Source organism: Diorhabda carinulata, chromosome 8 (assembly GCF_026250575.1).
Source record: "Diorhabda carinulata isolate Delta chromosome 8, icDioCari1.1, whole genome shotgun sequence".
NCBI lineage: Eukaryota > Metazoa > Arthropoda > Insecta > Coleoptera > Chrysomelidae > Diorhabda > Diorhabda carinulata.
Genome location: NC_079467.1, coordinates 20,123,746 through 20,151,478, shown reverse-complemented (window position 1 = coordinate 20,151,478; position 27,733 = coordinate 20,123,746). Strand labels below are relative to the sequence as shown.

General features: G+C 32.1%; 1 protein-coding gene across 4 annotated transcripts; it reads right to left on the bottom strand.

The window, feature by feature from the left end:
- Positions 1–10: 10 nt before the first annotated feature.
- LOC130897353 (proton-coupled amino acid transporter-like protein CG1139) lies at positions 11–27,733 on the bottom strand. Of its 4 annotated transcripts, XM_057806170.1 has the most exons (11): positions 11,923–12,008; positions 11,739–11,862; positions 11,452–11,571; positions 8,898–8,978; positions 8,695–8,845; positions 6,430–6,551; positions 3,573–3,933; positions 1,646–1,824; positions 731–915; positions 485–661; positions 11–238 (listed from the first exon to the last, which is right to left on the bottom strand). In XM_057806170.1, exons 5-11 carry the CDS (start codon positions 8,839–8,841, stop codon positions 162–164), a joined length of 1,248 nt encoding a protein of 415 aa, XP_057662153.1. In that variant the 5' UTR covers positions 8,842–8,845; positions 8,898–8,978; positions 11,452–11,571; positions 11,739–11,862; positions 11,923–12,008; the 3' UTR covers positions 11–161. The 4 variants fall into 4 exon arrangements, with proteins under 4 accessions (XP_057662153.1, XP_057662150.1, XP_057662151.1 ...); XM_057806167.1 differs by lacking the exons at positions 11,452–11,571; positions 11,923–12,008 and adding an exon at positions 27,551–27,733; XM_057806168.1 differs by lacking the exons at positions 11,452–11,571; positions 11,923–12,008 and adding an exon at positions 23,394–23,531.

The following is a 27,733-nucleotide window of genomic DNA, read 5'->3' as shown; positions in this document are numbered from 1 at the left end:
GTTATATTCATTCAATTTCTATGTTATATTTATTAGAAATAATTAGAAAAAACTAATTATAAAATTATCTAAGCGTGTTTCTAGTCTTCTTATCAATTTACTAATGGTCCACTATTGGCAGTTGAGATCTTATCACCGCTTTGTTGTTCGTTATTACATCTTCAGCTTTTCCCGGCAGCTAATGCTTTAACTATTTCATAGATACAACTGTAACTACCAGCGACAAGACCTACTACACCTGAAATCAAATAAGATATATATTTAGTTTTATCAAAATACTCGAAAAACGTTGATTTTTGAAATATATCAGTTCATTTATAAAGTGGTAGGGATTACTTACTATGGAGTTGCAATGGATCATAATTGTAGAAACAATATCAAAGATCATATGAAACTTGGGAAGCTCTAGGTACTTAACCTTGATATATAAAACTAATATCGTATGCAGATTAATGATTATTCATGGTTATATTTGCATACCTACCAATTATAATTAATGCTATGTCCTTCCAAAGAATCCATCTTCCACGACCCAGTCTGTCAGGCCAATAAGCTGCGATTTCAATTATTGCTGGGAAAGCAATACCTAATGCTGACAAACAAAAGGCACCAACTAATGAAATGAATAGACCCAGTAGAGGCACGGTTATTCCTAAGATAACTGTGAACAATAAATAATTAGAATTATTAGCAATTTATTAAAAGAGTTGTCAAAATAATTGATACTTACATGTTAAGGCAACAATTGCAAATCTTAGAAGATATTCATAGACTAATTTCCTTTTCTCTGTGGTACTAGATTTTAAATAAGGTAAAATATAATTTGTAAGAATTATTTGTACTGCTGGATAACCTTGTAAACCATACGAAATTAATATTGCTGTGGAGTACAAGATCCGAATGACTTGAGCTAAACTATAAATAACACAAATGAATTTTCGGAATTTCTGATTTGATATATTATATTGATAATAGTATATTATCAAGAAATCTTCTAACTCTTGCAATACCAATGGAGGATGAACCGAATGCGTGCATCGAGCGCACATTTGCAGGTATAAAGACGCTTTCTTCAATCAGTCATAGTCTCTTAACAAAATCTTAGATGTTGCTGATGCTTTTTCGTTTTGTCTTAATGATAATAAATATTCGAACGTTTGTATGTTTACCCATTTCTAGGACTAACTTCGGCAGATCAAATTTTCTTGTGCGCTCGTCGAACGATCTTTCGGATTCGACACAGGTAGTGAGCGCTAGATGCACGAAATTTTCTCTAAATGTGCCTGTGCGCTCGATGCACGTGCGCACCGGATAAACCATCCCAGTGATATTGAAATAATTAATTTCATGAAAAGAAAGCTTTACCCCGTATCAGGATGAGTTTAGGGTTACTTCCATTGTCGAGAGATTAAAAATTAGGGTAGTCAGTGACGTGGGGTGAGAACCAAAAAACCTTGTTCCTCTTTTTGCAAACAAGGGAATGTGTCAAGTTTTTATTTTAATTTGGAATTAAAAAATTGAAATTATATTGAGGCACAAAGAAACCAAAAAATTAACAGTGCTAAGAATATACTGATCACTATAGGAAATGGTATGTGTTTTATGTACAATAAAAGATATTAGAAACATGATGGACAATACTTACGGATCGACAGAAGGAAAATTCAAAGTAATACTTGGCAGAATATGTTCTCCATATCTCCAGTACCCCATCATAGCCAGTAAAACGTATATTAGCGTTACAATTAGCATACCTATATTCAGTACACCTAAAGGTTTTAAAAAACTTTTAGGGTGTTCCATGTTATTTTCTAAAGCAATTACCTAGAACAAAATTATCAATAGAAATAAATTGAGGATAGTTATTTTTTTAAATTTAAGAAGTAGTCCAAAAACTCTATATTGATAGTAGTAAGCTATACAAACGGAAAACACTCGGTTGGTGTTTAGTCTGCTTAGGAAACGGTTCAAAAAATATATTATATAGAAAAGTAAAAATAATTCTCTAGTTGTGCATTATGTAGAAGCCGATTCACGAACTCAAAGACGACTGGAATATTCCACAAACCCGTTTTGAACTAATTTTGCACAAGCAGCACTGAGTATCGAAGGTAAATAAATGGTGGAAGCATATTAGGGCCGTTGTAGTATTAAAATTCCAGCAACAGCAAGTTCCAAAAATAAAATATGCCGAATTACATAATGAGATATAAGCTTCATTGTCGTTGGAAAATTCACAGTTTTATGGACAAAGCTACACAATAAAGTAATAATAATTTTAATACAATATCAATATCTTATTCCACACTAAGTATTGGATCATGGCAATCTTTGGTAAATTGTAGAATTCTGCCGCATAATAATAAAATCTTTCAAGCAGAAATGCCATTATCAATCTCCGGAAAATTATTAAAAGTTCTTGCCATTTTTATTTCTGAAGATAGCTGATCGATTAGTAGGGTAACCATGAATAGGTCTCTCAGTTGAGTTGATAAAGTGTTTGCGAACCAAACAAATGATGTACTACTCAAACCATAAATGTAGCGAATAGCTCTTTTTTGTAATTTGAAGATGGATTCGAAGAGGTGCAAGCTACAAGACATAAAGGTAATAAGTTGTTAAAACAGGACAAGAATCAAGCTGTTCAGACAAAGATTCAATGGCAAAACAAGCACATGTACAGACCACCGCAATATGTAGACTAAGAAACTTGATCGGATATCGCAAAATGAAAAAAGTGTTGAACGTAAATGCAATGGAGAATTGAGATAAAACGGATGGAATGTTGATAATCAATAACAAATCAGTTAATGGTGAGCATAGAGTCCTATTATACTAGAATTTTCTCTAAAGTCAATATGAACACATAAAAAGCAACATTATCAAATATTTTGCTATAAAATTTTTCGCATTTATCGACTAAATTGTTGTTGGATAAATTTAAAATATTTGCAAAGTGAAATATGCAGAAAATATAAAAAAATGCAAATGCGGTAAAGTTATTGTTTCTAATTGCTTCGCTATAATAGTTCAATAATGAATTCATTTATCACTTTTGATTGATTATCGGTGTCATTTTTAATGCTAGATAAAAGAAAATTTCATAAAGAGAACCGTATGACATCACATCTAGAATTACTCCAGAAAGCTGGTCTTAGGAGGAAATTTTTCAAATCTCCATATACTTCAACTCATTATCAAGTCATATTTGCAATATGAATAAAAAAGAAGGGAAAGCATCGATGTGAAAGTTTTGTAACATATCCTTCGATCTGTTACGTTAATTAATACCTTTTGTACAGAAGTCACTTCAGTCGTCTGCGGAAATAAAAGAATTTATAGAAAAACTTAATTTACAAGTGAGTGTCAGAAAATATCACCACAAGTATATGATGTTTCCGACTTCGATTTTTTGCTATTCGAGATTGCAAATTGTACTTTTCCCACTATAATATCATTAAGAAATTGTTATTAATATTGTGCAGTGAAAGTAAATCATTCACATCTATACTCTTATATCTTTAGTTTTGGATTTTTGTTAATGGTAAATTTAAAATATAATGAATACTTACTACACCACAAGCTTGAAGAGAGAAGAGGCAGGTACCAAAATATAGAGGATAACTAGCCCATGGACCAAACGCTGGCAAACTTGAAAACGGTGGAAGATTTTGAAAAACGTAATAACCGCATACACCAAATGTTAACAACGTAATGAAATTAGCAGCATAAGAAAAAGGTGACAATAGTTTTAAATTTCTGACCATCATAGTTAACAAAAAGGGTATGAAGAACATTAGTGTGTATAGAATCAACGAAATTTCAGGCTTGATATATTGGTCTGCCACTGCTTTCACGTTTACACCAACAAATACGATGTAAACACAACATATTCCAATTTGATAAAAAATCAAAAAGAAGTTGGTTAAGGCACTGAAACAAACGAAAACTATATAATATTGACAATTATTATTGTTTTAAATGTATGCAGTTTCGTATAAAATGAACCAAATAACATACTAAGAGTTGATTGATTCAATAACGATTGGCCTATGTATAGTTTCATTGCAATGAAAAGTTTTTACATATGAGTCAACCTAGCAACAATATTTCTTTTGTTATAAATTTCATTTGATAGAATTCGCAAGAAATTGAGAAATAGTCTAATAGTACGATCGATTTGAATTAATACTAGCTTTAAATATTCCAGTTTCTATATCTGTTGTATATATTTCAAAAATAATAGCAACCGCTTAATCAGAGCTCTTTAACTAATTTCTTGTGGTGAGGCAATCCACGTTCTATTGATTTTTTTTAATAAAGTTCGTTGCATATTTCGGTTTATTCCGCTATTTTTTTCCATTTTTTCCTGTCTTGGGTATTACTCCACCATCCACGGACTCTCATTTTATTCAGATCATTTGTTACTTGAATTTTCCATTGGATTTTTGGTCTTCCTCTGGGCTGGTTTCTTGAGGGCTTCCATTCTGTAACTTTTTTACTTCATTATTATTATTTCTACGATTTTATTTTATTTGGTGATAGTTTCTTCATTTAAGATTTCAGTATTCATGAGGATGCTATATTGTCCTAGCTTTTCTGGCCCATATATTCTTTTCATCATTTTTCTTCATCAGCTTTTGTTAGATTCATCGTTTCTCCTCCAGAGGTTTATTGTTGGCCTTATTGCTGTTCTGTAGATTGTCATTCTAGAACGACTATTCAATTTTGCGTATCGTAGAGGCCGCAATTCATGGTATGCTCAGTAGCCTGCGTGGATCCTTTGAGTAATTTCCCCGCCTCGTTCGTTTTGGTCGTTAACTGTTACTCCAAACTTTTTAAAATTTTTAACCGCCTCGAATAGATTACACTTTACACTTCTCCTTATTATCGCCAAATCATCTGTGTATGCTAATATTTGGACGTCTTTAGTAATAATTGTACCTGTCAGTTTGCAGTATTTTATCATTTCGTCTAGTGATATATTGAATACTGCTGTTAACAGCCCGTCACCATGTCTGATTCCACGATTTATATCAAATTTCTGAGTTTTTCCGTCCCAAATTTTTAAATTAAATTTGTAATATATGAAGAAAATTTTGTTACTGAACGAAATCAGCTTTGGAAGAACAGCAGAACGAATCGAGATGAGACCATTTATTGTTAGAAGAAAACAATATTCTCCATAGATTCATATAAATTAAGATGTTTATCTTGTATTTGCGTCACTGAAATGAAAACACAACATTCTGCCATTTGTCAATCCAACAATACGATAATTTCTACACACTGAGAATATTCAACATCTGCTCTTTCTTGGTCAATACCAAAAATATATTTCTATAAATTTTTCGATGTTTTCAACCGCAAATAACTCAAAAACCTATCGAATTCGATGTAAAAAACTAGACGCACTTTCATATTGAATTAGAGTTTATATTCGAAATAATCATTTCATGCGATTAATACGTTTTCAAAAAATCCGTGTGACATTTCAATTATCTCCATTTCCATGGAAAGCATGAGTAATTAAAACTAGTAGCAGAAGAAAAAAATTATACTAAATGTAGATGCTAAAAGATTCCAAGATTTTCAGTCAAGTCAAGAATGCAATCCACGTAAACGTTTAAGAAAACTTTGAAAGAAATCAAATTGAAATTTGGAAAAATCGGAATAATAGTATTAAAAAGAAGTTATCTGAGTTAGTGGGTTTAACTATGGATTATGGGTTGCTCTAGTAAGTCGACTCTTGAAGTTTCCAATTTGACATGTAGAATGTAAAAAGTACTGAAAGAATTAAAGAATTGATCAGGAAATCAGTCACCTTATTGGCTAAAGAAAAATTTATATCTTGTTTTTTACTCGTAATCTCCCAAGTTTTTCTGAGAAATTGCTGTTTTGGGCTACTCATTTATAACAATTTCAATCACCAAATTTGGACGTATTCTACTTGTGATTTCGTTCATACACATTTATTGGGACGTTTATATGTTTAAGGGCATTTTCTAAATTCTTAACTCTCTCCAATCTTCAACAAGTAGCCTCCGCAAAATGAGCCAATTGATTTCCAAAGCAACCGAGCCAGTACGACCCTGCTCTTTATTTACGTTGTCTAGCGTACTAATCAATTATGTCTTTCTCGAAATTTTGTAATGGGATGTTAATGCTTGATCTCTAGAAATCGGGAAACGTCTAAAATATTCGAAAAAGGTCTGGAACGTCATAATACCAATATGGACTGACTGTTCTGTTAAGTTTGGTAGTTCGGCAACGATACGGAAGGTAATTGTTAGTATGAATTAATTTACTCGTATTTAAAATGAATGATTGTGTTACGTAATTATAAAATTACAAAATTAACCTATTGATCAGAAAAATTAATACAGATTTGATCTCTTTCATCCAAAGAATGACCTAATAAATACTTACGGTGCATATGGAGCAAATCCTCTCAGAAAATTGGGTCCCATCTCACAGGCAACTCTCATCGATTCTGGGTATGTTAAGAGTCCAACTTTTCGTCTTTTGCACATTTCATATTGGGACCTAATCTGAAACGTGTTGCTTTTGAATGGAATAAATTTGGTGAATAGAATTGCTTAAAAACATAGGACACATTAAAGTATGTATTTCAAAAAATTTCATCGGGAAATCATCCAATTGGCATTATTCATGCCTCTGGTACAAGAGGGCGCCAACCTGACTTTGTTTTACTGATAGTACCATGCTTTTCTGAGGTATCCAAAACAGTTTTTGCAAGAGCTACTCGACAGGCAGACGTTGTTCATGAACACCGAGTTCGCTTGCAGACGCCTAAAACGTCGATTTATCCTCACTCCTTCCTTTGGAAAAGTGCAAGACTGTGGAATCAAGACACGTCTTTCTCGAACACACTACAACCTACAGAAGTTCAAGATCAATATCCACAGGTATCTCCACAATACAAGCACCACTCGACAACTTATCATAGAGTTTTAGAAAAAGAATATGTTTCATTGGAAAAAAGTATTTTTGACATCATTCCTTAACGGCTATTTAGCCTACATAATAGATTACAAGGATTATCTGAAAAGTTTTATATTTGAAAAAACAACTTTAGCCATAGCGATCACCGAAGCCTGGGGAGGTGCGTTATCCTGATGGAAAAACTTCATTTTTTTTTTCAAGTGCGGTTTCGCAATTTCTACCTTCACCTTATCAAGCAATGATGCGTCTTACTATCCTGTTTTGCTTTACCTTTTTGAAGGTAGTCGATGAACAGCATCTCATGGCAATCCCAAGAAACAGAAGCCAGCACCGTCTTCGCCTTTTTCGGAGCAATTCCTTTTTATATAATCTAGTATCATGTTTTCCGTTTCAGGAGTGTACTGGTAGATTCAGATTTTATCTATGAATTGACGCCAAAATTCCAGCTCATTTTGCCTAAACTGCGTTAGTGAGACCTGAGAAATGTTGATTCCAATGCACTTTTGGTCCAAAATGAGCATTCACGGATATGGAGTGCATACGCAAGTATAACTTTTCAGTTAGTATACCGCAAATCCGTTCTTTTGATAAGTCGATAGACTCTTCCATCTCTCGAATCTTAATCCAACGTTTGTCCCGTAGTATTTGGTGAACTTTATCGATGATATCGCAGTTATTGGCTGTCCAGAACGCTCATTGTCTGAGAAGTTAATACAGTCACGTTTGTGTGTTATTTTTTTATTTTCAGAAAAATCTTCACAACCCACTTATTGTTAAACAGAAGATAACCATCTAAAATGATGAAATTTTAGTTAGAATCTCAAAACGCACGTGCAAATATATTTCTCAACTTGAACATGGGAACTCTACCATCATAAATTTGATATTTTTAATAGTAAACATACTCAGAACGTCTTGTCATATGAGTGCTATTTGAGTTGTTGAAAATTGAAACATTAATCTTGATGAAAAAATGGAATCAAGTCTATGAATTTCGACGTAGATTAAACAACAATATGGCCGATAAACTCGTTTGGACTTCTGGTGAAGGCACCATTTCGAGATATCGTATTTCGCTGGTTTACCAAATTCAATCGAAGTCGGATTTCACTTCAGGATGAATTTCGTGAAGGTCGTTCAAAATCGGCTGTTGTACCAGAAAACTCATCGTGAGATTGAGGCATACTTGGGCATTAGTTCCATTTCAATAGATTCAATATTGCATGAACTTGTGACTACCAAAGAAATCGATTCGCGTCGGATAACTCATAATTTGACAATCGCTCAAAAAAGTTCGTGTCGATTGGTGCAATGAAATGATTAAAAAAAATTCAATCACGGTGCTTACTACAACGTCTATATTATCGTGACAGGAGACGAATCAAAGATCTATATAAACCTAATGCTAAATAACCATCAACTGTATGGGTCTCTCATAACGAACAAATTCCAACAAAAGATCGCGCACGAAGTTCTTCGAAACAAATGGTCGCTTGTTTCATTAGAACAACGTAGAAAGGCCAATTCTGAATGATTAGGTTAGCCACATCTAATTATAAATATTTATTTTTATTTCTTTATCACAAAACTTAAGAAGCAAACCTTGTAAATTATAGTTATCAGCTCGAAAACTTTTAATTGAGCGTGCTTAACGTGGACTTACCTTATTAGAATTAGTAAAGTGTTATATCAATAAAAATATTTTTTTTATAAGTTGTTTTTACTTACTAAAACATGAAGAGTATATGTACATAGTAATCCTATAAGGATTGTGGAGATTATCCCATTTACCATTCCAGCAAATTTGAAAGCCTCGGGCATAGCTAATATGCCAGTTCCGATGGCTGCTTTAAGTAAATGTATCAGAGTTTCCATATTCCTGAAAAATAGAAACTATGAAAAAAATATACACGGATGAGAATGCAACTTACGTTGTAGGATGTGGGGAATGCCTATGTAGATGTGGATCAAAATATTCCTCATCATTTTCAATTTTGCGGGCTTTTTCATCTCTTAAAACGAAAACTGTCAGAATTTATGTATTAAAGTCAAACATATTTAATGTCAGCTTTTGATTTTATCATTGTGTTTACAATATACATAATTAATTGATGCCCATTAATATTAGTAATTTAGTTTTGTTGTTGTAAGTTAATATTCAAACGGTAATTCAATTGTTGTTGTCTTGTGTTTGACCAAGTACGAAGTAGGTAGCTCCTACACCTTCCCCCAAACTCAAGACTCCAATAGATTTCCTATTAGTTGAGAACACAGGAAGACTTTTGGTGAACATATCGGCAAGTTGATGATGTGTTCCAGCTTGATTTAATGACTATTTCCCGTATGAAGTGGAAGCGCACCTCAATGTGCTTAGTCCGGCGATGATACTCTGGGTTCCAGATTAGTATTATGGTTCTCATATAGTCGTTGGTAACGTTGGTAACCGAGACAATTTTTTTATATCGTTCAGCAGCCTACTCAGCCACGTAACTTCTTTTTCGCCACAGCCACATATTCAGCTTCAGTTGTGCTCAATGCCATGATTGGTTGCTTGCACTCATGCATGTAATGGCAACTCCACCACAAGAGATTATGGGCCCAGATTCACGCTACTATCTATAATTCATTTAAAGAATTTGACAATCAAACTGTGGGCGGAAGCGGTGAACACTGCAGCTTTTGTTTTAAACACGACTGGACCGACTGGACAGAGCAAGTCGCCAATTGAAATTTGAATGTAATGCCCACTCCCTTAAATCGACTATTTCAAGATATTTGGAACCAAATACTTTGAGAAGGATTCAATCATAATATCTTGTGATGTTATTTTTTAAATTTAAACACTTGAGTAACTTTCTCAAGTTACTCAAGTCTTCCAATGTCGAGCCTGTGTTAGAAGACGTGCCTTACCAGGAAACCAATGTGCCTGCAGGACCCTCAGAAGAACATTCTTCTGTTGGACCCTGAATTTCTGTTTCGGGAGCTGCAGTTGATAAGGTGGAAGCAGGGAAGGACGAGATACATTGCCAGTCGAACAGTCACTTCAGCTTCGTAGGAGTGTCCGCACCAGGCGGTTGCCCTCATACCTTGTTAGTAATTATGTGCCTATTGCAGTAATAGAAGCGGTTGAGTCATATGAGTCAGATGAGTGCGGGAACAAGCCATACAGGAAGAGTTGAATTTATTATTTATATCCCTGAAGGCAAAAAGTTGTTGGTAATCGATGGGTGCTGAAAGTCAAACGCAAAGCATATGGCAATGTCAACAAGCCCATTTGCTTGCAAAGGGGTACACCCAGGAGGAGGGTGTGGATTTTGAGCAAACCTTCAGCCCTGTTGCATTTTGCTGTTCCTACTGACTTTTTGAAGAGGAGGAAATGGTTGAGTATGTAAACTCAAGCGCAGCCTTTATTGACTGAAGCAGTCACCTCGCTGATGGAACCAAAGTTTTGTTCAGTTTATGTAATCTCCGTGTTAATTCATTGATGTCCAAAAATTTCAGTAATTTAGTTTCCTATCTCGAAGTTATTATTTCCAGTACTTCCATTTGTTAAGCATGAAAGTACCTCAATTTTTTACCTTATAATTAATTAATAAATAATAACCAAGTAATTGTCATTTGGTAGGTTCTTAAAATTCTCCTTATTAATCACAATCTTAAGCACTGGATTTGACATTTATGCAGGAGATTTTTCCACTTTTTTTGGTATGAATAACATTATATCGTTGTTGAGGATATCTGCTTTTTATTTAACCAAATTTATATAAATATGGAGGTTCCATCATCTAATATGAAAAGTATTTTGTCAACGAAATAGAAAATTCAGAAAGCGTTGAAATTTCGAGCAGTTACTATTTCGATGTTAGAAGGTTCACACATGGAGTACGAATTAACTCCTCTCAGAGGTTTCAAAAAAGAGGTATAAGACTATGGTCAAAATATTTGATTTTGTCTATTGTTTAGATACTGGTGACTTCCTAAATTTTTTTATAGTTTGGCATCACTAAGTTCTGTTTGTAGATAGTTACTACTGGCCATTTAAGATAGTATAGAATTATGCTCAATGATATTTTCTTATTTCTGCCAAGTACCAGTATCCACAAATGGCAAAGTACAGCATAAGTTATTAAAGTTATTAAAAAAATAAAGCAAAGCTCTCTATCAGTAAAAAGCGAAAGTACTTAGTTGCCATCCTCATATAAAAAACCTTAATGTCATCTGATAAAGATAAACAATTTTTTTGTATTGAATTTCTTGTTGATCAAAACCGTCACCAAGTATGATTAAAAAATATTCAATCTTGAATATAATAATTTATTTTTTAATATACAATAAATCATATTGGGTCAATAATTATTACCACCACCAAATCAGATTCGAAACATTAATAATTGAACCCTCCACCAAATATTAAAAATAATTTTGCACGTGAATTAATATAAAAGCCTTCTACACACATTTAATTACAAAAAAGTAATTATTTACCCTAATTTGAGAAGACCAGAACAAAAATGTTAAAAGATACAACTTGAAATAAATTCTAGTCCGATAGATTACATTGATAAGCTGAGCTGCATGTACTGTAGGCCATATCTCAGGAACGAACTATATTACAGAAAAAATAAATTATAACAAAAATGACCCCACGAAACAAGAGCAAATTATTTTCAGAATTTTAGGTCCACCTTTAGAGGTAGTATTTGTTGAATCAAAATAATAAAAACATGCAATTAAAATGAAAAAATGTCAAAACTCAAACTGTATTTACTTACGTAGGTGATCCAAGAGGTTCCAATTTTACAGTATCCGAAACCATAATTAGTTTCGTCGCACACACGAAAAAGAATATTAACTTGATTCAATATTCAACCCAATACTGTTCTTGTGTTAGATAATCTGAAAAAATACAACGTATACAAGTATTATTAGCTAATCTACTTTCAAAATTAGATTAACCTATTTTTAGATTTTAGATCAACGGTCAACATGTTAACAGAAAATATTGCTGTATAATATTAATCAAGTAAAATGTTCAATTCTTAAAGATACATTTTTATATCATGCCAACCAATTGCTGTTTAAAATTTGAATGATTACTTGAAACTTAATTACATTAACATTAAGTGATAATATTCTTTTAGTATAATCACTGCCAACTCGTGAATAGTTCTAGTCCAAAAGGCACAATTATAAATAAAATATTGCAATATATGAAATATTTGTGTATTCTTTAATATGATTCAAAAATATTTATCCAATCTTTCATTATTATATTAAAAACGAACTGATTCAAGTCTATAAAAATTGTTTACAAAGTAAATTTGAATTTTCGTCACCTTCTTATTAAATTCAAAAACATAATTAGAGTTTGTAGATTTATAAAAGCTATAAATCACGCAATTTCCTCATTGTAGCTTTTCCTAGTCAACCTAAAAAAGTAAAACCGATGTGAGGGTTAGATTTTCTAATTTATACAAGTTTTCCATTAATTTCAATACGTCCGATTAGTATGCTGTTTTTTCAACTATGTTTTATTCTGTCTCATCGTGAAATTTTGTTGCAAGTACTCAAAAAAATTCCCTGAAAGTGTGGGCCCACAATATTAATATTAAGTACTCCAACAAGGGGTGTAAAGATTTTCTTTTAAAATATACAGAAGCTCTGATTTTTTATTTTTTTATTTCTGGAGTTCACTGGCATTTCATAGCATCGCTTAGACCATGGACGGATTTTTTTCAGAATTGAATGCTAAACAAAAGTGTCCTACTAGCGAGGTAGTACAGGCCTCTAACTTGATTTTTCCACCAAATTCGTGTTTTTTCGAATTTAACTCTTGAATAACAGGAACTAGAAAAATGTGTGAACAACAAACTTTCGGTGCTAAGCACTAAGTCGCCAAGATCAATATTTCCGGAGATATTTAATGATAAATTTTTTGTAATTTCAAATTTTAATCGAAAACCAGAACGAACTATCCCTTGCCAACAAGATAACATTCTTTAAGTTCGAGGATATTATGTGTTACGATTAATATTTTGATATATCGATATTACGGCTGTATAGAAAATTCCGGAAAATTTTTTTAGGCTCTCCCGACTTTGTGCATACCAATGACAAAGTTGGGTGAGGAAGTTTAAAATTTAGTACTTCTGAATGCGTGGTACCAAAATTAATGATGTGAATAAGTTTTTGGGAAAGTCTCAGATCTTAATATGTGGAAGAAAAAAAGATTTCAAGATGCGAGTTTTGACTCCGCATCGTCACACAAGATTGAATTATTAAATAACGCCAATCAACCACTTATTATTGAATCACCTGATTTAGAATTTATTCCTTGATAGGGTTAATTAGTTGATAATAGAATCAAATAAACCAATTTTAATTGATTGTGCTGTGGGTGGATATCAAAAAAACAAAGATAGCCATACGAAAAAATAACTCCATCCAACGATTACGTTTTTGAAAACTACACAGCATAAGATCGAATCAATTCTGACAAATTTTATTTCGAAAACTTCCCTTTCGGAGAAGTTAGAATAAATATGTTTTTGTGATGTAGGTATTATTCAAATATATAAATTATTACAATAATAATTATTATTGTTATAATAGTTGTAATAAAATAAAAATTAAACACTTGAAAGTAATGTAATTACAAAAAATATAGTTTTAATAAGAAGGATTTACTTTATGGATTTACAGCGAATTATCAATATTTAGCTTGAGTTTTGTAAGGAATAACCACAAATCTCCCCGTTCTGTGATATTCAATCAGCTCCTTTTTTTGTTTATAAGTTTGTAACGATATTAAAACTTTTTTTTTTGAAATAATGCCCAAGTAGGCTCAAATATCACTGTAAATCACTTGACGATCTTGCAATATCAATTTATGCACAGCATCAATGTTTTCTGGCTAGAGATGGTGCTTCACACCTAAAGTCGAATCGAGTTCATCGTTACATAGCTGTTGGTTTAATCTACGTCAAAAGTATAACTTTATGTATGTTTTAAGTATCTATAAACAATTCAAATAGCACTCGTATGATAACACGTTCTGAGTACGTTCACCATTAAAAATGTCAAACTTCATGATGGCAATGTCAGATTTGACAAATTCATATCAGTGTTGCCATATCTCAAAACTTAAGTAGCAACCATCGTATAACAGATATAGTCTCTTAAGTTTAATTGAAATATTATACTGAAAAGGTCTCGTTTCATTATTCTTCATGGGCGAAATGACTCAGTTTCATTATTCAACTGTAAGATCTTTAACTCCATTTCAAATGAACCTTTCGAAGTGAACATCTCAATTATTGAACTAACTTTAAAAACATGTGTGTCCCAAATCATCGTATACCTTCAAAATATTTTTGTACATGTTACCACGGGCCAACAGAAGTAACTGCCAAATGAACCTGGGTTTATTTCCAAAAAAAAACGACATATATTTAAGAACTAATGTTTATAAGTACAATAAATCAAATTAAATGGTTTGGCGCAGTCCAGCACTGAATTGAATTACTAGTTTTTCCATTTGCAAGATAATGAATGAAATAATAATAGTAATTTAAAACGTTTCAGGAAATTAATGAGAGCAATTATTCTACATATGAACCAGTTCCTCTATTGTATTTTATTGACATCTTACCATTCTTTCCCGACATTATTACATCATTCAATTTCATGCTATATAGTTGATTAATGACGTTAATATTTCATCAATGTTTATGTCGTAATGAAATAAATATCTTATATTCGTAATAAACCATATCGTCTTTTAATATTAAATATAATATTTCGATAAAGACTGAAGTTAAGTTGAAACGTCAATTTTTTATCAAACTCTCAAAAATTATTAAAAAAACTAATTTTGAAACAGCGGAGACCTAAAATCAAAAACATTTAGAAGCATTGAAATATCAAAAGGTTTAAGAAATAAAAGGAATTTATGATATTTTATACAACTTTTCTTCCGTGGTTTTACTAATTAGAATAGTAGCGTAGGGAGCAAATTTTCAATAATATATCGAGAAAAATACTAGAAAGTTTATACTCTAATTTGAAGAATCCCGACTTCAGTTTCATTTGCAAACTTCTATATTTAGTTTCTGTATCTTCCATTATAATAATATAATCATTTTGGGGCGATACTTTTTTACACTGGTGAGGTGGGTCTTTCTACTGTATTGTTCCTTTGGTTCCATGAAGTAAATTGTAAATTGTAAAAGTAAATGTTTGTTGTGTAGGTACAATCTATGCGGATTACACTGTCTTATTGGAAGGTAACGTCGATAATCTACAGATGATTCTCAATAGAGTAACTACAATGACAAAACTGGTCTTAACATCAACAAAAAGAAAACCAAATTTATGGTGATTAGTAAGAGAAAAATAAAAAATGTAGATATGTATATAGAAACGGATCCCATTGAGAGTGTACACCGCTTCAAATACTTGGGATATATAATAATTGATGAATGGAACCCTGGATTTAGAGATAAAGATTAGAATTGAAATGGCAAGATCCGCATTCATAGAAATGAGAAAGCTTTCGAGCAACCGCAGTTGGAAGGGTGGACACTAAAAGGAGCAACAATGCAAAAATTAGAAGCTTTTGAAATGTGGCTGTATAGACAGCGTAAAATAGAGAAGTCTATCAGATGATGGTCGCCAACCTTCGGTAGAAGACGGCATTGAAAGTAGAAGGCATAATCTAACTTGAGAAACAGTTTCTGATGAAAGAGGATATCGAGATAGGAGCAATTTGAAGAGAATTTTCCATGATGGATCATTTTCTTCGAAACTTTTGCCCCGAAAGTGTTTAGATTTCAGTAAAACCGCGGTACTCTCCACTTAGGGCACTGCCACGGCTGGGAAGCATATAAGCCTCAGTGATACCTTAAATCCTATCTACATTGTTTCATACTTTACGGCTATATATTTCTTATCGATTATTTTCCTATTATTTTCCTAATTTCGCGTTTATTTGTATTTTATATTTGTTATGGGAATAGAACAAATAGAACAGATTTCTGTCTGGTTATGTTTCAAGGATATAAATTCAGTTTTTTTATGTGTTAGATCATAAGCTTACACAAATCAGTTCTATGATGTTTCTCCCTTATTATTTGTTCACCTCCGCATACCCTTTTGAAATATGCAGCCACGGATAGTTCACCATGCCAGATCACCGCTAGACCACCAATAACTATATATATGAGGGATACAACAGCCAGCCTTTGCCAAAGAAGTTCTCTTATCTTAACTATCGAGTAGCCAAGATAAAAATTGATGTTAATATAAATGTTTTGTATTACTTTCGTTCTTTGTTTCTGTTGGATACGTAAATTCATCAATTTATATTAATCTTATGTAAATGATACTCAAAAATATAACTACTCTAGAAGGGAATGCAAAACGAGTCATCTCTGGATGGGATGAATGTCAAGATTATGAGAGATCTTAGCAAAAATTTGAAGAGTTTGATAAAAAAACAATTCGTAATCCCATATTGCATTGTTTAATATCAATCCTATCAATCAAATCCACATTCATGTGATTCAGAAATTTAGTAGATGACATTTCCAATACATATTAAAGCAGTTGAAGGAATGAATCTTTCCACAGAAGCCCTTTGGGTTATGATTATTGTTCATCGCATTTACAATGGGAATCAACCAGTTCAGTTAACATTGATTCTTTAGTATTTCTTTCGTTTGTTGGAAAAGAGGAAATGGAAGGGACCTGAGGAACAGAAAACAAAAAAATAGAAAACAAGAAAATGAAGATGGGGATGAGACATGACATAATGAGACATTTGATAACAAATTGTAACAGTAATGTAAATATATCGAACTCCTGAACAATATATTGGGTGAGATAATTCTATTTCGATCACCTTGTACAAAATAATAGATAGATGAGAGAAATTTTGCATTTCATTTATCTCTAGACAAATTATTTCAATATTTCTCAATAAACATCCAGAAGTTGCTAAATTTATTCAATTGAATCATTTATCAAAACACTCTGTTTTTTATATTATATCTTGGAGGAATTTTCCAATCAATGATCAACCAACTTCTAATGAATCTATTGACTTGTTTAATCACGATGACCATGGATCAAATGATAAAATTCACAAAACAATTTATTATTCAGTGATATTTGATTAAAGTATTATTTCTAGATGGCGTTGTAGTTTTTAATTAAAATCGTTTAGGTGCGTTATTGTGGTCTAGCGACTCGATGACCCATCTCGAGGTTAGTAGATTACTTCTCGGGAGAGAATGCATCTTCCAATTTTAGAAATTCCCTCATTGATTTAAAAATCCATATTGCAAATAAAAATGTACTACAGAAAATGGGTTGTCATCTGTTTCTGCTTATAACTTTGAAAGTTACAGAGAAATTGGAATCACCTATTAATATGGTAAGTATAATATAAAAAAAATCACAAAATGAATGGTTAGAGTCTCATTATATGAGAAGGAGCACTAAAATTTTGAGAATAGATAAGGATTATGATGCTATTTATTTTCCAAAAGACGGATAATTAGTTTGACCTTCGAAGTGGGCACTACATTTGATTTTTTCGATTTTATCATAAGTATTAGAAAAAATAAAGGAAAGGAAATGCTTCATTGTCAAAGAATTGTTCTCAATTAGTAGAGAAGAGCTTGTAAATAACTAAAAAACAAACACATCATTTACTGAATAAATTATCATCATCTTGTCGTTCAATCCCTTGGATTATGGCTAGCACTTTGTGAGCCTACAAATTCCTTATTGGGGTGGATTACACCTTTGATATTTTTTTTACAGTTTTTTATTGGTCCTGGCTTCGTTCGTCAGCTTTCTCTATTCTGTTCTACTATTTTTAGGATTCTAGTACCTTCTTCAATTTGGTTTCTCCAGGTATTTTTTGGTCTGCCTCTTGACCACAGATATATCCATTGTGATATCCCCATCACCTTTTCTGTAGGTTTCCTTCTCATGTGCCCTGCTTGTCTTTGTGCTTTTATTCCTAATTATGTTTTCTCCTCCCAGTTCTTCTTATATTTCTTTGTTTTTCTTCAATCTTCTCTCTTAATCTTCTGTAATATTTGGTCCGGGTATAATTCTCAGTATTTTTCTCTTCATTATCTTCCTCTACCTTTGAATTTTTGACTTTATATATTGTTATTTTGTTGTTTTTGCAGATATTCTTGCTTGTGAGTAATTTTTCATTTATTTTTGTATTCTCTCTCTTGTTATTTCTTTAGACGTGTGTTCTATTCTAATTGAACAAGGATACAGCTTCAAATACGTATTTCAGCGTCCTTAGGTTGTGCATTCCTCTTTGGTTTTGTGTTATTATTTGGTTTTTTCTTAGTTTATCTGTGAATAAACTAGATAATAACATTGAAAGATTCGATAAGTTGGAATAGTCTCGTTTATTATATTTATTTATTTATTTTTCTCTGAACAAATGCATAGAAACATTCTTATTCGAGGGATGGCTGACCTATAAATTTTCGAAAAAACAAGCCTACTTTGGCGGTTCTAATTTTCTCAAGACCTAATCATCTTACTTATATGTTCGCTCTTATTTTGTAGGTATTTTTATTATTGTGAAGTGAAGTTTTTTAATTTTTGAGTAAAAATTTTTTGACGCTATGGCCTCCCATTTAAACTGGTATTAAAGTTTACAGAAAGTATTTTTTTAATTTTGCTTATACATAAATATACTTTTCGTTTTTTTTGTCTCGCTTTATAATATGTAATTATGTTACTTATACCTGAGGACTGAAAGCAATCTACATTCTATATAACGAAGATTACATACGTCTGAATCGCATTACGACAAAAAAACATCAATTTAAAAAATTATTTGTATTGAATGATGGCATACCCGTCATTATGAAACAATCTACATATGCATAAAAACACGTATAAATTGCTTGAATGTGAAGCAAAAATGTTTACAGGGAAATTAACTGATGTTTAAGTCATAATTATGAAGGTATACAGTTACATAAATCTTTAGCATGATTGAACATGGAATCGTCAACATCTGTAATGTAATGTAATGATATCTACTCCTACTTGAATGATTGTGAAAGGGGCAGTTTTATAGAAACGGTTGTAATTTCCATCCTCACACAAAAGTAATAGAATTTAGTAATTTTTTTTTATCTTAGTAACTTCCGTAAGAACTAAAATTGTCGCGAAAAATCAAGAAGCGCTTAAATAAAAAAAGCTGGCTGATTATTTCAAAGAAACCTATCCCATTATTTGCATTTGAAAACATATATCATTTAGTGTTGACTGTTGACAAAGGCAATTCTTAGTGTTGTTATCAATCCATAGCATTTCGATTTGTTTTCCGGATTATAATTCAGATTTTTAGAATTAATTTAAAATTTTAAAGTCGTTATAATACTTAAGCCGAACCTGAATTTCCTCCCAAAATAATATGCGAGCCGATAGCTGAATTTTTGTTATTGTTTATATCGTGACTGTACCAAAACTAAAAAAATATTTTAACAGAACCCCTCCGAAGTTCCGTGAAACCCTTCGATCCGTTAAGCTTTTCACCCTAACTTGATCGACCGAGTGGTGGATGGAGTTGCTTGGTTTTGAACTTAAAAAGCCTGCAAATTATGATTCTATATGTTGCAAGGAAGTGTATTAGTCCATGTTTTACATTCCATTTCCTTAGACATTAGGTAAATGGACTGAACAGATGCTTCCAAGTCAATACATCAAAGAAAATTTCAACATATCAATAAAAAATCATTATAATCAATCTATATATGTATTATTTTTACACGCGTCAACCATTGTTTTACAATTAGATGTACGTTTATAGGAATGAATATAGAAATTTCCTGCACTGGTTGTCTCATTATTTGTCGAGTTTGATCTATCAAATAGAATAGCAAATCGTTTTGTGTTTGGCTGCAAAATAATAACGAATTCTATTGACAAATATCTCTGCCATGAATAATATTTAAATATCCTGCGGCATGTTAGTACCATTTTAATGGTTCTTAATTTCTTTCTTGGACGAGCTAGTTCTTTCAGCGTCAAGAAGGTAATCGCATTAATTCAAAATTGCGAAAGATGCATCAAATCCATTTGATTATCCTCCAAAAATGGTTTCTGTATGAGATTTTTGTCTGCTGCATCTTATTTTTTACAATTTCTGATTTTTCTTTGAACTTTCTTTCACTTCTTGATGACAAAAGCACACATATTTTCTCTTTATTGATATAAGTTGCAATTGAGTGCAGTGAAGTCAGTATCAATTTCTATTTTCTCACTTATGTCAACTTTTTTTGCGATCTGCTACTCTTTGAATACAAATTAACATTTGTTGTTTGGGTTTTTAACTAAATTTTTCGTTCTATCACAAAACAAACCCGCCAATTCGTTTTTTTTTCGGTTTTTTACATTTACTACTTGTAGAACATTTTCTGACTGTAAAAAAATACAAATGAATCTGAGTATAGTTAACGATCCTCACATTTTGCATACTCAACTACCTTTGGCACTTGGACTATGAGTACAAACAAGAGATGAAGTTACTTTAAAAAGATTGTGGATTGGACATATACAATTATCTAAAGATTTCAGTATATTTGCTTTTGTTACATTATCAGAACACCATTTTTTTTTTGTGAAACATCTCATTATAATGGATCAAATACATTTCTCGAAAACTTAATAACATTAATTTCAGTATCACAATCTAATTAGCTCTAGATAAGTTAACAATTTATTTATTTTATCGTATTCACTTTATTCTGTTATTAAAATCTATACTGCAACTGGGTCAATGGCCTCTTAAGCTGAGTCATATGAATTTCAATGAAAAAAAAAAATAATTTGTATAATATTGTGTCGAACAAAACCGTTCGATTTATTATAATTACAATTCAGATGAAACTCATAGTTATTGATTTTATGGTCCAAAAATCATTAGGTATAAAGGCAGGTATTTTGAGGTATAGGTTTACTGATTATTTACTATATCGATTAGGATAATGGCTCTTTGACACTTGTTAGGAGCGTTAGCAGCCATGAATTGAAGAATGAGGTTTGAAAAAAATGAGTTTTTTTTAAAATTTGCATAATTAATAAATCTTACGTCTATAAAAAGAAAATCTGGTTCAGCTTTTCTCCCATAACTATTTAAGTAAAGTGATAGGGTAAGACATATTTGTTATATACGTAGTGTGACCGAAATTATTAATAAAAGTCATATATCTTCACATACAACCCTATACAACGTTCCTAATATTGCTGCCTCCATTTACAGCATTTTGGTAATCGTCGGTTAAAGCTTCTTCGACTTCCTTTATGTCATTATGAGGTGTGAACCGATGTAGTCATGGCGTAATATTTAGCCCGTCTTGGCAAGTTCCAAGCTGATAACAGAATTGTTCAGTCTCCGTCGCTGACTTTATTTAAAGGTTCGTTTCTCATCTTTATTGATTACCGGTCACATCTACCTTCTATCGGCACAGTGCTTAGAATGTGCCATAACAAATCCTTGCAGATCGCATTCAGCATTTGTCTTTGTTCATGTGTGAGAATTTTTGGCACTGTCTTTGTATTTTCCATATTTAAGTTCGATGTTGATATTCAAGTTATAAGACAACGAATGGTTATGGTCAGATGTGATCATTGTAAGCAATTCGTCATTATTTAAATACACGTGTTATTTACATACATTCGTTTCCATATATCAATCGACATTTCATAGAATTTCTGAGCAGATTTCACTAAAAATTAAATCACGATACATACATAGTTCATTTTCATTACACCACCAGAACATGATCGAAAAATGCGCACGTAACATAAACCAAAGGTGCATCTAAAGCTTTGTCCACACTATGTCGTTCGACACTATTCGACTTTGTCGAACCATGTCGTGTCGAAAGAGTTCGACTGTTGCTAAAAATTGTTGAATTTTGCATAACATCGGTATTCCACATTGGGATCATCTACATCATCAAATAATAAATCTATAATGAACTCCTCAATGCTGTAATTTCTTATTCTTCGAACAAGGCTAGGTCGTATCCAAGCCGCGGCTACGGCGGTCCAGCTCGATACCATCTGTGGTAACGATAATTGCGGTAGCAACCGCCACATCATCTTCTTAATAACTCATTTTTTTACTTATAATTAAATTAAAGCAATTCACTACGCCATGAAACGACTGTAGGTCGACACCTCCACATGTATTGGCTAATGTGGACAGGCCGAAAGTCGAACGTGTCGATCAGCATAGTGTGAACACAGCTTAAGCGTTGCATTTTCTACGAACAAACACATATTGAATCGAGTGGACTTATAATCAAAATCGAAAACGATCGTTTTGATTTGTTGATGTTTTTCCATCAATATTTCCTACAAAAAAATAGAAATTCGTCGTTTGTACCGTTATTTTGAGACTTCAATATACTATATAACAGTCGGCAGACATTTTAAAAACTTATAATGTTTAAAATTTTTATAATGTTGCCCACTTACATAAATAATTTTTACCGAAAATCGTACAGGGTACAGCGGCATTTGGAACACGGCCCTTTATTTTGTACAAATTAAAAAATAGAGACGAAAATGGAAAGAGAAGAAACGTACCTAACCTAACCTATATTTGTCGGAAAATTTTTCCTTTTCCTCGTTTGAGGATGTATATGTATAGATAGCGCCGAAACTGTTGATTTTCGAACAAAAAATGTTACGACATAAATTGTAGGAAATTTTCTCTACAATCATTTTATGCAGATAAATAAAGATAAAGATAAAGATAAAAACTGCTTTTAGGTGCCATTTCTTCAATATGACGGCACGAGCGGAAAATATACGAGGTGGAAAAGTTGAAATTCGGTAAGAACACGGCAAAATCAATAAAATTTCCAATTTTCCAAACTTCCGAAAAACTTTCCAAATAACCTCTATTATTTCAACCAAATGACTTTACTGCTATGAAAATAGCCATCAGGATAGAAGATAGGAAATACCAATAGATGAGACAGAGCATTTTCAAAAAAAAAAATTACTGAATGTATTCAACATTACAGGCTTATATTCTCTATTTAAAATTATTGTTTTATTTCTTAGGAACCATTATTTAATATTCAGTATGATGCAAAAAGAACGCTGAAAACTTGGTGTATTATTACATCATCCTAATAATACTTTATTATTAAAGGTCAATGAATTAAAGTTAATTTTGATCAAAACTATAATAATTTTCAGAACAAAATCTTTGATATCATCTCAAAGATTCACTGTCATGTACATACACTTGTATTCTCTGTAAACGATATTCTCTAATTATGAAGAAAAACATGCAAAGTGATTAACTGTAAATATATGAATACTCCAAATAAAGTTGATATTATTTTGAAAAATTATCATACCATTCAGCGCGCCAATTTTCTACACACTTGAATAAACAAAACAACACGACTTGGAAATGAATCGATTCACTGGTGTAATACACATACGATAAGTGAATGAGGTTTCGATGCTAAACAGTCGAATTCATAGAAGCGACTGGTCTAAAGACTGGTTGCATTACCACGTGGTGTATTCCTAGCAGGATCAATAAAACAGCTGTTTTATTCACATAACTAATAAAAGAATCGGTAATAGACATTTTCAGTTGTTCCATTCATGTTCAATAACCAAGTTATTTGATAAATTAATTGTACATACATACATTAAGTATACAGAGAGTAACCTTGAAGATTTTAACGATGTCCACATTAAAATGGTCCTGGATAGTACGAGGGGTGTTCTGATGAAAAACTACGATTGTGGCTATAATTAAAGTCTTAATGAAAACTAATCACCAGAAGCTCGAAGCAACTGCAATCTTTAATGGGCAAAATTATTTTCTGTTCTCAAAATTCCTATGACTATGAAAAGAATCGATCTTTTACTGTATATTATAGTTTTCCGAATTTAGATGTTTGTTTGACAACCAAGCAGATGAAAATCACAAGGTTTCCGGCTTCAGAGCAGATACTTTCTCAGGTCATTAGCTCTTGGTGGTCGATACGGAGTATGTGCTAAATACATGTAAATATTAATTCTTTACTAGTTTCTAGTCCCACGTACTATGAAATTTATAGATTTTCGAATAGTCATTCATATTTTGCCATCTGTAGTTAATGCAATTTTAACTATAATGGTTATAAAATTATTCGTTGTCGAGTTTTCAATCTTCAGTCTTTGAAGACAATAACTAGTTATTAAAACGCGCGTCTAACAACGTAATTGTGAGTGTAGTAATAATTAAATAAAGGTCATTAATCTCAACGATACCAAATTGATTTTTGTTGTTTCGGAAAATTCTGCGACAGTTTTGTATATCGTCATTCACTGTTTAATAATTTAATCTTACCCAATATAAATTTCGTCTTTATTATAGTACTACTTTTTGTCCATTGTGCAATCAAGGCCACGAAATCATGCCTAACAGTTGCAATAGAAATGATTCTGAATATCCCATCCCTCCACAGAGTACATGAAAGCCTGGAAGGAAAAAACATCAGAATATTCAAAGACGGAATCACCAAAGAAAAATCATTCCTGAATAATGACCAAGCCTGGGACATGCTTTAGGATGATTTTTACCTCAATACTAAACTGTAGAAGTAAGTGGGATCATACATCATACAAGAAATGAACAAAAATGCCATTGAATGGTATACAAACGGATCTGAAACAGCAGACAGAATCGGAAAAGGGTGTACGGCCTCATAACCAAATACCATTAACCTGAGCAACACACCAAGCATTTTTCAAGCTATCGTGAACAGATCATCACTCTGTCCGATAGCCAAAGAGCCATTAGAGCATTAAGCTTCAATGATATATTAAACGAGCTAGACAAGAAAAATAAATGGATTCTGGGCACAACAGAGTAAAAGTAGCTGATAAGTTCGCCAAAGCGGATGCAAACAAACCCTTAATGGGACCTGAACCCTTCTGTAGTTTCAGATATACAGTATTAGAAAAGAAGATAGATAGAAACAAAACCAATTATTGGGACAGCCTACGGAAGATAAGACAGACAAAGATTCTTCTGGGAAACTATAACTAGAGAAGATCTACTGAATATATTAATCTAAATAAGAACGGATGACAGCACTACACCTGGGAGCGTTTAATACAGAAGACGAAGATCTCTGGCAGCTACACCCGAACTTTCTAGAAATCTTTCTTAAAATGTATAGTGAAAAATTTTTGTACTTTCACTATTGATTCGTGTTTATTAATCATGGTTCAGTATAGGTACTGTATTATATTTTTTCCACTAGAAATTACCCTATTTAGTAAAAGTAGTATAGGCTGAATGAAGATTAATAATGATTTGGGTAACAATTTGGTTACTGTTTTGTCAATTAATACACTATTGTTGATTGTTTAGGATGAATCATAGATTGAAAATGTATTCAGTAGTTCAAATCATTCATATCGTGCATAATAATTAAGTCATCTACAACAAACTTCAACTCTTTTTGATGAGTTTAGTAACACGTTATAAACAAAAACGATATTGGAAAAATGATTCATATTAGAAAATTTTGTAATTCAACGAATGCAAATTTAAGCTGATATCTTTTAAATGCTTACAAGAACTTTTAATCATTACCTCACATTATACAAGATAACTGAACATAATAACTGTAACTTAGAAAAAGACAGAAATGGTAAACTGGTTGCCATTGAACAATATTCCAATGAACAGCACAGAATTGAAATACGACTTACTGGTGTTCATGAAAAGCCAAAATATATAAATAAAAATTGTTAATATTGAAGTTATTACAATGAATAACTAATTATCGGCAATAATTAATTCGTAACTCAGAAACCAAACCCGTTGAGTAGAGTAGATGTTCATTAAAGGGTAGTCTGTTCATATGCATACTGATGCATTTATTCAACGCAAGCTATACAGTCAACAGTCATTAAGAAGACCTATAACCATTTAATTATTTGTAACTCCTAATTCAACATTTTAGAACGTATCATTCCAAGAATTTTGGCAAGTATCTCCGAAAAATGCTTCTTAAATCAATGTTTCACAAATATTCGCGTGAGAAACAACTACGAATTTGATGATTCGTTTATTATTAAAATCAGAAATAATGGCGTTAACGACTTCCCAAAATACAAAATGAAATGTCATTCTCAAATTTGAAAATTTTCCTAAAAGAGAAGGGTTCGGTTAATGTTTCGGTCGTTTTTAACGAAACGAACAAAGATTTCTTTGAAAATAACGATACAACCAAAGCAATAATCGTCCAGTGAGTGACAACCAAACGTATAGAAATTATGAAGAAATGATGATAAAGTCTCTTGAGTCTGTGATTGAAAGATTAAGTGTTTTCAATAAACTTTTAGCTATGAAATGCGCATCAGGAGATCACTTCCTAGTATTTGATGACTTAATTGCAAAATTGAAAGCTACTGGGTCTAAGTTAGAAGAGAGTGATTAAAACTTACGACACTAGAAACAATAATTGACTATGGATTTTGTGAAAGCTCCTCTCTTAAAAACAGAGAGAAAATGAAAGAACAAAAACAAGAAGAAGTGAATTTTGAGAGCAGTTTCTTTACTTACTAAAATGTGGCAAAAAGGATATTTTAGGTCAAGTAGTAATTCGCAGGCTACTATAATACTTACCACGAAGAATTGTTTAGAACCTTCAACATACGTGACACTAGAAATTGTTTTTGCGCTAGATTCTAGTGACTCCCATAACCTCATACAAAACAAATCTGAGATATACATGATTGATATGACCATATTGCCGACACCAATAAAAATAGAGCTGTACTAGAAGCAACAAATATAGTTATTTGAAATTCAAATATAAGGTGACGATTGAGGGGATGGTAGTGCCCATCCAAAAACTTGGAAAATTGCGTGTTTTGAAATAAAATTCACTTGAAGTGGACCACAACATAAAATAATACTTTGAAACAGTTCATTCCATCGGATCTGTGTCCATATTAACTAATAACAGGGAAACCTATATATTATGCTTCCATGTTGAAAATAATAAGAGAAAATGGAATTTTAAGGACCACATGTCTCAACTAAAAATAGTCAATTATTTGTACAATCTTAGCAACATAACCATTCTAAGAAAAAGATGAAGATTGTGCAAAATTACAAAACAATAACAAACCTCTATGCTGATTATCATTTTGTGTCTTTGTAGTAAGTAGTAAGTAGTAAGTAGTAAGAAATACGTCGAACAACTTCACATGAAATAGTGTTCAAAGTTTTTTTATTTATACAAGTTTTCTGTCGTTGAAATATCAAGCCTTTGAATATAAGTATAGATTTTATTCTAAGAAACTTTTATAAGGGGTGTGTGTTCAATAAACGGTATTAGACTATCGAATTGGAAATTAATTTAATTAAAATGAACGCAAAAATGATGAAGATACTTCTTATAAAAGAATATCAGAATGATGATGAGATGTGAAACGAAAAAAATTATATTTAGAAATCACATGTTCCATATCAGTAACAAATTGGTTAACTACATACCTAGTACTTTTCTGCCAAGTCAAAAGAATTCTTAGAAAATACATTAGCCCAAAAAAACGAATTATTTTCACTCAATATTACATCACAAGGATTTATTGTCGTAAATTAGAAATAGACATTGGCATAACGCCGACGCCATGTCGCTGTACAAACTGAACTTCATTCCGAGCAACGTAGACACTC

Bases quoted from the DNA above. Each gene is read 5' to 3' on its own strand.
- LOC130897353 (XM_057806167.1), bottom strand. From the start codon at position 11,782: ATGGTTTCGGATACTGTAAAATTGGAACCTCTTGGATCACCTAC. The intron at 6,552-8,694 runs GTAAGTAAAAAC...AACACGTTTCAG, and splicing joins CATATACTCTTCATGTTTTA to ATTAGGTCCCAATATGAAAT. The intron at 1,825-3,572 runs GTAAGTATTCAT...ATTTTGTTCTAG, and splicing joins CTCTTCAAGCTTGTGGTGTA to GTAATTGCTTTAGAAAATAA.